This window comes from Notothenia coriiceps, unplaced genomic scaffold (assembly GCF_000735185.1).
Source record: "Notothenia coriiceps isolate Sejong01 unplaced genomic scaffold, NC01 NC01_scaffold00000339, whole genome shotgun sequence".
Lineage (NCBI taxonomy): Eukaryota > Metazoa > Chordata > Actinopteri > Perciformes > Nototheniidae > Notothenia > Notothenia coriiceps.
The window spans coordinates 6365753-6375936 of NW_011333040.1; the positions used below are offsets into that span (position 1 = coordinate 6365753).

At 41.9% G+C, this 10184-nt stretch overlaps 1 protein-coding gene across 3 annotated transcripts in view; it reads right to left on the bottom strand.

Annotated features, from left to right (window-relative positions):
* The window catches only part of ep400 (E1A binding protein p400), a 186060-nt gene that overhangs the window by 60151 nt on the left and 115725 nt on the right, over positions 1-10184 (bottom strand). For all 3 annotated transcript variants that reach the window (XM_010769105.1, XM_010769091.1, XM_010769098.1), the window contains 11 exons: positions 9277-9451; positions 8998-9134; positions 8694-8880; positions 7990-8159; positions 7677-7861; positions 4936-5109; positions 4239-4391; positions 3956-4020; positions 3515-3804; positions 2928-3130; positions 2342-2511 (listed from right to left, as the gene is read on the bottom strand). In XM_010769105.1, the coding sequence (XP_010767407.1) occupies positions 2342-2511; positions 2928-3130; positions 3515-3804; positions 3956-4020; positions 4239-4391; positions 4936-5109; positions 7677-7861; positions 7990-8159; positions 8694-8880; positions 8998-9134; positions 9277-9451 (1909 nt within the window). The remainder of the gene's footprint in view (positions 1-2341; positions 2512-2927; positions 3131-3514; positions 3805-3955; positions 4021-4238; positions 4392-4935; positions 5110-7676; positions 7862-7989; positions 8160-8693; positions 8881-8997; positions 9135-9276; positions 9452-10184) is intronic.

The following is a 10184-nucleotide window of genomic DNA, read 5'->3' on the forward strand; positions in this document are numbered from 1 at the left end:
TGTTATGGATTCAGTATCAACAGTCTGCCAGTAACGTTACTATATTATCAATACTACTTGTAATTATAGCCTGATATATGATGTTAACTTAAATGTTGGGATGATGACGAGTTAGCTAACAGTCCTGTCCTGTAGCTTACGCCGGGTCACTCACGCAAGACAAGCTGCTCTGTTCTCCACACAACCAAAAGCTGCCATTTCTCTCCGATTGGCGTTATTTTTTCTAATACTGTGGCTCAGGTATCATTGCCAGGGAATCCTGAATGTAAATTTAATACCTTTTAAGACTTTTTTAGACCCTTTCCATACATTTTAGCCATCATCCGCAACTTCGAGTTCTTAACCGGTTACATTGGCCGACACATCCTTTACATCACATCTGACTATAATTGATTGTAAGATACGCACAACTAACAGAGTGCAGACAGACTACTGAAGCCTCCTTTCCACATGAATTCAACTCTCTGTGAAGGTCAGGTTTAATGCAGTATGCTGCTTTTTGCTTCTGCAGACTGTGCTCTTTCATTCCAGTAAAACTCCTCAGAAACCATTAGATACCAGTATTTGACCAATAAACAAAACAATTGACAAAACTTTGAACTATGAAATATATTAAACTTTGATGAGCTTCAGCGGGGTAATGCCATATAGGAGCTCCCTCACAAATACCCAGGGTTTAAATTGGGCTGGGGCTGCCCGGGGCTAAGCCCTGGCAAATGGGACGATGCTCTGACGTCATCACCCTCACACATTTGTCATATGTTTACAAAAAACGATATTTATGTTAAGACTTTTCTCGTTCTTAATATAGACTATATTAGGGTCGATATGTGTTGACTTTACTTTAAAATAGCAGATCTCTGTGACCGGATATAGTTTGGCTTAGACCCCGGCCCCACGAGGACGCATACGGTAAAACGCATACGCAAGTGCAAAAAAGGCTTCCGTTCACACGCATTCGATTCATTAACGTGTCCGTTCACACTAGACCGCTGGAAATGCTGGAAACGATGTAGTACATATGTCAGGCCTGTAAGTGGCGCTGCTGCCGCCCGAAATACACCAAAAGCAGCGAAGAAGACCCCGGAGCATGGTTGCCATGGTTGCCCTTCTGTTTATTCTCCGCGGTGGACGGCGTGTTCTCCTGCTGTATATCTCTCAGGTAGTCCACCAGCAGATGAAAAACACCCACCTCTCCGCCTCTTCCAAGGAACGAGGGGACCGTGCGGCAGAGTTTCCGTTAAAAAAAATTTCCGCCGGTCAACATGTCCGTTAAAGTTTAAATCTTCCGTACAAAATTAGAAAAGTGCCGGTCAGAGGTCTTCTTTGTTATTTATTGAGCTTTAAAACAAATTGATAACGACTCTGTTCTCTGTATAATAATATAATAATATTTAATAAACGGTGCCTGCCTCTCTTTTCCTCCCCCTCTTCTGACAGCCCAGCAGCAGCAGGAGACGTGGGGAGAGGGAGGCGGGGCTATTTCATCGTTATCAGAAAATGATCATATAGGGCTTACACACGGAGCCGTTGGACCCCCAGAGCGTTGCGTATGCCGGTCTACCCACCTTGGGACCCGTACCGTTACCGTAGTCGTTTAGTGCCCCCCCCACAGAGCGGAGCAAGGCAACGAAACTTAAAATAATAAGCAGCATTTTACGGCGCGCTATGCATGGGGCCGCCTTGGGGAGTTTCCCGACATGTCGTTTCAGTAAATTAAAGGGTGTTTCATGTTGTCGTTGCTATGGACCTTCTTAATACCTTGGAAAATGCCGTTTAATACTTTTTAATAGCCTTAATTTTCTCTAAATTGATTTATCATATCAATAGTATCAATACTTTTTAAGACCCCGCGGACACAATGGCTGCTCCTGGTCTCTTGGACGCCTAGCAGGCTCATAATTATAATCATATGCATTCGAATATATATTTTCAACCTCTTCTGTGTCAAAACTAGCATTGTGATCCATGTTTATTAATACGTTAGACCGGCCGCTCTCCCCCATGTTACGTCACACGCGGGAGGTCACGTGCGGAGACTTTTTTATGCGGAAGTGAAAATGTCTAAAACGACGCCAGATGTCACTGTAGTGTATATTTCTGTATATTTAAAAAAAAATCTAGTGTATTCATCATTTTCCTACACATTTATTCACTGGTGTCTCTAACCTGCAAGTTGCTCTTTAACGAAGAAAACACTCTATTTCAATGTAATTGGAATAATAACACCCACCGTTTTCCAGTAACAAAACAGAACCTTTTTGATGTTTATAACCGACTTGATATAAGCTAAGAACCTCGTTATTAGTATTGTGGCCTGTCAGAAGTGGGGGTATTTTACCTGTCGTTTGTCAGGACTGAAGCTTTCATCGACCCGCACATAAGTGAGCTGCCGGTGATCTAGGAAGGCCTCCAGGATGTCAAGCATCTTCACCATCTGAGTAAAGATGAGGACACGGCGGCTTTCTGACCGAAGCTTCTGCAGCAGAATGGCAAGAGCTTCCAGTTTACCTTTGGAAAGGAAAAATATCAAGATTTATTATTCTTGGCATGGTCAGATGTTTCGGATTGCATTTTAAACATTTTAAATGTTAATTTAAGTTGAATGAAAAAAGTAATAACAAACTTTAAAGAGTATAATATGCAAATAAGCAGGTGCTGGTAATCCCAGTAGATTTCAGCATCTTTTTCATTGATGCAGAACTAAATGGCCTATTTCACATTATTTGTTCCATGTTACTGTTCTGAAGAGCAGACAACAAACAACACTGTTTTTGCACGGTAAATGCACACAAGCAAATGTTGGAAGACATTCACACTTGCTAGGTAGAGAGACTACACTACTAATGTTTTTAGTTGAAGTCGTTCTTTCTGCAGTCCCAGCTTGCAGCGTGTTGAACTAATATCAAGAAAGGACCTGGGCTTACCAGAGTCCATCTGCATTAGCAGCAGGTCATCACAACAGAGGAGAGGCCTGGACGCATGGTGATGGATGTCAGCACTGTGGGGGGCGGCGGCCTCCTGTAGCCCACGGAGAAGTGACTTCTGCTGGAGGCTGTAGGGAACCGGGGGATTGGCTGCATACAGGTGAGGGGGCGGGGCTACAGCTGGAGGCACCACACATACCAGCCTAAAAACATGACAACAGTCCATCCGATTATTATTCAGAAAAAGAAAAAAACATATGATATTGCATTGTAACAAAATCTGCGTTCTTAGTTAACTTACAAATATATATGTTTTAACACAACATGTGAAAAGGGTTTGTTTTATTCAACTAAATTAATGCTAATAGGGCTGGGTATTGCCAACAATTTCCCAGATCCATTTATTTCAAAGTAGTAGTGTTCCAATTTTAGATTCCAATTCAATATTTAGTAATATAATAATGTAAGTAAGCCTAATACAATGCGGAATCTGCCAAGGCCAATTTGGAAGTGTATGTATCACGTTGTTGGAATAGGAGCAGTGTAAAGGGTGTGGTTTAGCAACAGTAACAGAACAGCTTGGGTACCTCTTGATGAGGCTGTTGGCCGCCTGCAGGCGATCCTCCACAGTGAGCAGAGCGGACTGCAGGGCAGCGGTAGTAGCTACGCAGGTTCTCTGAGCCCTGAGGCAGCTCTCTCGGCCCACCCACCTCCAGCCCCCAGCCGTCAGGGCGGAATGACTTGGGTCTGTGGTTAAAGTGCAGGCCTGCAGCAGGTCTGACCCGTACACCACTCTGCGGCTGCAGCGCCGCTCGTTCGCCTCAAACAGGCGGCTCAAACGCTCCTTCAGCTGCTGAGTCTTTTCTTCTGAAGACTCCTGAACATCGCAGTGAGAATAAATACACACAGCTACAATTACATTTTCCTTCATCAATTGAGTCTGCATGCTGCAAAATGCTTTTACTTCAGAATATTAAAAAAGGTGAAAACAGGCATTACAAACATGTCCTTGAAAGTGTTGTACTGACCTGGGAACCAGCATGAGATGCAGCTGTGAGCTTGGTAGGTGATGACGTGGCGTTCGAAGTTACGCCTAATTCATAAAAATAAATATACAACGTCAATAAAATAATAGTTTTTCACAGGAAATGCCATTGTTGAAACTATTGTACAGGAAACAAGTGTAATTGTGGGGACAAAGTAGCATGTTAGGTAGCAATAAAATGTATTCACTTTCAGCATATATTGGTAACCGGAATAACTGACGAGAAAGACTGTGTTAGAGAATAATGTTCACTGTGATTGAGTCACCTTGCTGGGCTGTTGACAGCGCAGGATGAGGCGTGCCAGGTGTAACTGAGGCGTTGGAAGCGGGGACAGTTTGTTGCATTGTTTGCATGACCATGGATCCCTGGGGCCTGATGATCTGCTGCCCTGGAGCGGACACAATCTGCAGGATGTTGCCTAAAACCGTGAAACAAATGAAGCAAAAAACATAAAAATTGCCTCCTCAAAACTTCACAAAAATTCAAGGTTAAAAAAAGGAAAAACTAAAACAACTGTTATGCTATCGGAATTGAAGTCAAAAACAACATTACATCAAGGAAACAGCAACATCAATAAAACTAGGGACACAGAGTCCAATTGAAATCACATTAAGTCTTCCCCTTGTCCACATGATTTTTTATGTATTGTAAAAAAACATTTATTATTATTAATTAAAAGAAAAGTGGAATCTGGGGGAATAACAGCAGTGCTTCCGTGGTCTTTAAGTGTATTCAAGATTTTTAATTGCAGAATCATTTATATTGAAAATTAACCTTTACTGACGACAACAATCTTAATTAATTAAACCAGAAATCTGCAATTAGAATTCTAAACCTTAAGCCACTTTGTATGCCATGAGGAAGTAGGATAAGAGTCCATAATTCAATATAAAAGTCTAGTTTATTTGCACAAAGGAGAGAATTATGTAGAGATAAAAGTGTGACGATGGGATGTACATTACCGAGTGTACCTTGGAGCTGCAGGGGCTGTCCGGTGGTGAGCTGGCGCAGCTGGCTGGGCGACAGAGTGAACTTGTTTCCCTGAAACTGCAGCGTGACAGGAGTCTCTGGCTGAGAGATACGATTCTGATTGCCTGCTATGTTGGCCAACTGGGCAATCTTCACCACATCTCCACCTTCAATGGAAAGCAATAACAGACCCTTTATCAAAGAGAGCATTCAAAAGTCAGCTGAAATAGTCACCCAACAATACGCTCTGCATCAGTTAGTTAAAGGGTGAAAAGAGACAAGACATGCAGAACCAGGGTGGATTAATCAGAGGAACGAGCACAGCCGCCCTCCACAACAGAACCACAGCAGCTCATACTTTATAAACCCTGAAGGGGAAAGAAAAGGGCTGTAAGGGAAGTCCTCAGGTGAGACAGAGAGCCTGAAACATACACATACATACTTCGGGATTGTCCAACAATGATATCCTGTAAATACAAAGTATTTCAACACCCCCCATTAATCAATCATCATTTTGAAACAATGGTGTAACCATTTTTTGCCATTTCTGACTAAACAATGCACTCTGGACCTAAATTAGGAAATGAACCACAAGTAGTTTGAGAATTATAGAAAGCAATTGGTTCCTCAGGCCAAAAAGGTTTAGGCTTTAGTCTCAGGTGTAACAGGATGATTGTGCGTTTTAAGACATGTCATATAATAAAAGGTGCTTTCTACAGCATTTAGAGTCAATTTCAATTAATAATATGTAGAGCCCAGTAGCTATGAGAGGAAATATTTTTGACAAATAATAGTGATTGCAACACATTGTGCATTGTTAATGCAGTGACAATGCACCCGGTAAAGTAACAACAACATATTTTTTAAATGTCACTAATTGGGCTACAATGATAATAAAAACTGTGTTAATTAAGTGTTAAGAATCCTATTCGAAGGGTGCAGAAATCTTCGTTGCAACATACAACAAGTTAGATTTCTTTTTACGAAATAATTTTTTTTTTTTTTTTTTTAATGAAATGTAAAGGGGTCTGTTGTTAATGAAAAGGTATCTCTGTTCTCATCTGAGGCAGAAAGGGTTGGCAGTTTGTGGGGCCGCTTCCACGTGCTTTGCAGGTACGCTCAACATCAAAGTGAAATCATAACATGAGCAAAGAAAAAACAACAACAAACAAAGCTTTGGGATTCTTTCCTGCAGCTGGGCTGATGCAAAAGATAAAAGATAATTAGTAACCGGAATAAAAAAAATATTAAAAAGAAGGAGGAAACACATCATAATTAAGGTCAATAGTGTAGTGATGGTGGTATAAATAAGTGGGTCGTACATAGTGTTCATGCAGGTTTTAAGAAGGAAGTTGGAGAACGTGAGGCTGTGGAGATGCTGCTGATATGGCTACAGATCAAATCTCATGGGAAGTTGTATAACTAATGCTACAGGGCATCTCTGCCATGACCAAAATCGCTTAACCACGGGTGCTACTACCATTGCAAGTTTGATTAAGTGCACAGAAACACAATTCTTTGGAGTATTGAAGCTTGAACACATATCAGCAGTGCCTCAAGTAAATGCCTCAGTGTAGAACAGCCCATACGGTTGTGCCCGGGGGGAAAGGGGGGGAGGCCACTTACTAGGCAACCGTGCCTGGGCCTGAGATGTAAGAACCAGCCTCTGGGACAGTAAGCTGGGCTGAATGGCATGGCTGGGGGCTAGCGCTGGCCTGGGGACCTGTGCTAATGCAGGCTGGCTGATGGGAGTTAAGATCTGGCCCAAGGCCACAGAGCCCCCCCCCAACACATGCTTCCCAACGCCAGCGTTCCCAGAGGAGGCTGCAGTGCTGCTGCTGACAGGAGGGGCGGTCTGCGCTCTCTGAGAAGCTGTTCCAACCGCTGTGAAACACAAGGCAATGGGGTATGGGACTACATGTTAGGGGTAACTCAATATTTAGTCATGTCATTATTATGATCAAACAATGCCCTCCACATGACTCACTCAGCAGTAGCGGGCCCACACAGCAAGCAGGACTAGAGACGTTATTTCTTATGAACGGACATAACATTTCTTGACTATCAAATAAGTAAGTGTGACAATAATTGTGCATATGTAAAATACCAGCTCCATCAGTGTGCGACTGTGCGTGTATTCAGTTGCAGCCAAGCGTCTCCTTAACTGCAGCAAGTGGTTTTCTCTGGCTACTCTTCATCTGAAAAGTTTACTATGACTGTTTCTTCTTTCGTAATATCCTGACTGTGCCAAAACAATGAGGCCAGCCCACCACTGCTGTATGGAAGTATACATCTAAACATATGAAACATCTGCGACTATAGAACTTTACAGCGAGTGTGTCCCAAACATTTCCTTAAAGTTGTATGAGAAGAAGGTTACATTTAAAATCTGCCAACGCTACATGATTTAATTGTTTTGCCGTGAGCACTAATGATGACAATATATGACAGATGGGGAAATCTTAAATACATGGAAGAAAATCAGGTTCATTTCAATCCAAAACAGTGTCACAGTCATGCAGCATATAGCAGTATGCAACACAAGTATAACACGTTTCTCTTCATTCCGTATACCTTTGTTTGCACTTAGTGATAAAGATGAAGCCCTTAAACTACATCACACACAAGTGGTACCAGCAAAAACAACTATGGGTGGTTCATTTTGTCTTTTCAATTTTGATGTTCGATTATTAAATATGAAATCTTTCACTTATTGTAAAAACTAAGTTATTACCGTGAGTAGTGGCTGTGGTAGTTGCCGCGGTGACGGGGGACTTGCCCCTGTTCTGAGCCGACAGGTTGGTGGAAACAGAGGTGCTAGTAGTGGGAGAGCTGGTTGGAGGACGCTGGCCTGCCGCAGCAGAGACGGCAGCGAGGCGGCCTTCTGGCTTTGTCCCATACTGCACTTGCTGGAACAATCTAATCACAAAGAAATCAGGCTATTAATAATCTTTAATGCCAGAGGTTGACATGTCAGAGCAATTTGAAAAACATCTCCACATCAAGCATGTGAAGTTAGGTGGATATTAAAAGACTTAAGTGCTGACCTCGTGGGTTTTATCGGACACGGCTTTGGGCGTGGCGATGGTTCTGGAGCAGTGTTGATCTCCTCGATGAGCTGCTTAGTGATCTTCAGTTTGGGAACTGCCTCTTCAGTCTGATACCGGGTCAGTCGGTTCTCATTATTGATCAGATCAAATATGGACATGCTTGAAATCTAAGTGGATAATGAGATAAAAGACAAAAAGCACAAGTGGGTCAATGAACATTGTTTATGAATACTCTTTCTTTTACTAAAAGGCACATTTTAATAAAACAATCCAACATATACTCAAGGTTCAAAACTGAAATAAATAAATAATGTAATGTTAAAAACAACTAAATGCCAAGGTCTCTAATGGACATGCAAACAAATAGAAGAATATAAAGCATACAAATAAAAGGCCAGTGTATTCAAATAGTAAGAAAGTAATGATTACTGTTATGATTTATTGAGTTATAAAGAAACTTTATTTCAATTGGATTAGCGTTCCGAACTTTGAAGAGCCAAAAGTAATTCCCTGATACAGCTCATTTTGTCTGCCAATAACTCTAAATAACCACGGTCTCTCTTTCATAATGTAATAAAATCTTTACGTTTCAACCCCACGCAAATGTTGTCTACTTTTTAACAATGACTCCTGCCGATTAGGTTTCAAACACATTCTCCTATTCCATTCTAAACATATATATGAGATAGAAAAGTGTATACCTTGCTCGAGTCGTTCCTGATAGCTCCCAGCACCAGTGATGGGGCGTTGTATTGCAGAGAGGAGCAGAAGTAGGAGCTGCTGGTCTCCCTGGGAGCCACCAGCTCGGGGTGGTTACACACTCGCTGTAACTGCATCAAGACCTGAAGCACGCTGACAAAATGACCCGTCTTCAGAGCCTCCTGAGCTCTAGGGGAGCACATCCAGACAGAACATATATCCCAAATATCCCAAAGCAAAATTCATCTCAACACAATGTACTACTACAGATGATGTAACTTCAGTGTTTAGGCATTTGTTACTCACCCCGGTCGCGTGAGGATATCCTCGTAAAGGTTCTTCTGTCTGGTGGAGAGACGGCACTTCAGGATGTGCTCGTACTTCTTGGGCAGCTGCTTCTCCACGTCCCTTTTGGAGCGCCGGAGGATGAAGGGCTGGATCATCTACAGATAATGGTGAGGAGATGGTAAGTGATGAGCAGGGATTGATGCTGAGGCTAAATCAATCATGGTTCTGAATTTCGTGGCATGGTGCAGGTTGTTAGGACCCTCAATGAGCCGGGCTGTAACAAGCGGCTACACCCACCCTGTGCAGGCGGATGACCAGCTTGTGGCAGTAGTCCTGGTTCTGGTCTGTGCCTGCCTTAACAGGGAAGTCAGAGTAGGACCTGGTGATTCCTGGCAAAAGGAAGTGGATCATGGTCCACAGCTCCTTTAGAGTATTCTGTAGAGGAGTGTTGATGAGGAGAACCCTCTGCTCACTGCAAAATACAAAGTCTTGTTTAGTCAACTGGGCTTCTGGCAGAATAATAAAAGTAATATCGCACAAGGAAATAAACTCCTCAGTGAGCTCATTTTCAGAAACGACTTTCAAAATTGTACATGGACCTAGGGCTGTGCAATTAATCGCAATTACGATTTTGGCCTGCCACAATTACGAAAACAACATCATCAGGACCTGCTCCACGTCGACTAGTTTTCGTACTGCCTCTTTGTGACCCTTGCTAGAAACGAGAGGCTTCCATGCGTCCTATAGTCAAGGTCAAAGAGATTCTTGTACTAATAGTCACCAACCACAGGTCCATCCCGACGAGCTAAATACGTCTGTAGTATTAGGCTAATAAAAAACCAGTTATTAACCTATAGTGGCTATAATTTATTGTAATGAGTAACTGAAACTTTTGCAGGTAAATAACTTGAAATTTGTTTATGATGGTAGAATTGTCATAGAAAAATTGAAACTAATGTGACTTGCATATTAAGTTGAGACTTTTTGGTTATGATTTTTATTTACTATGTAAATTTATTTATTATATTTTTATTATTTTATGGTATTTGTTCTAGTTATTTTTGTTGTTTATGTAAACCTCGCGTGAAGGTGTTCGATGATTTGGGTATATATTTAGGACTATTTATTTTTATTTAATCTGTTTTGATTTACTCTAGTTTATACAACGGCACGTGACAGTGTTGACGTTTCGTTTTATTATCAAA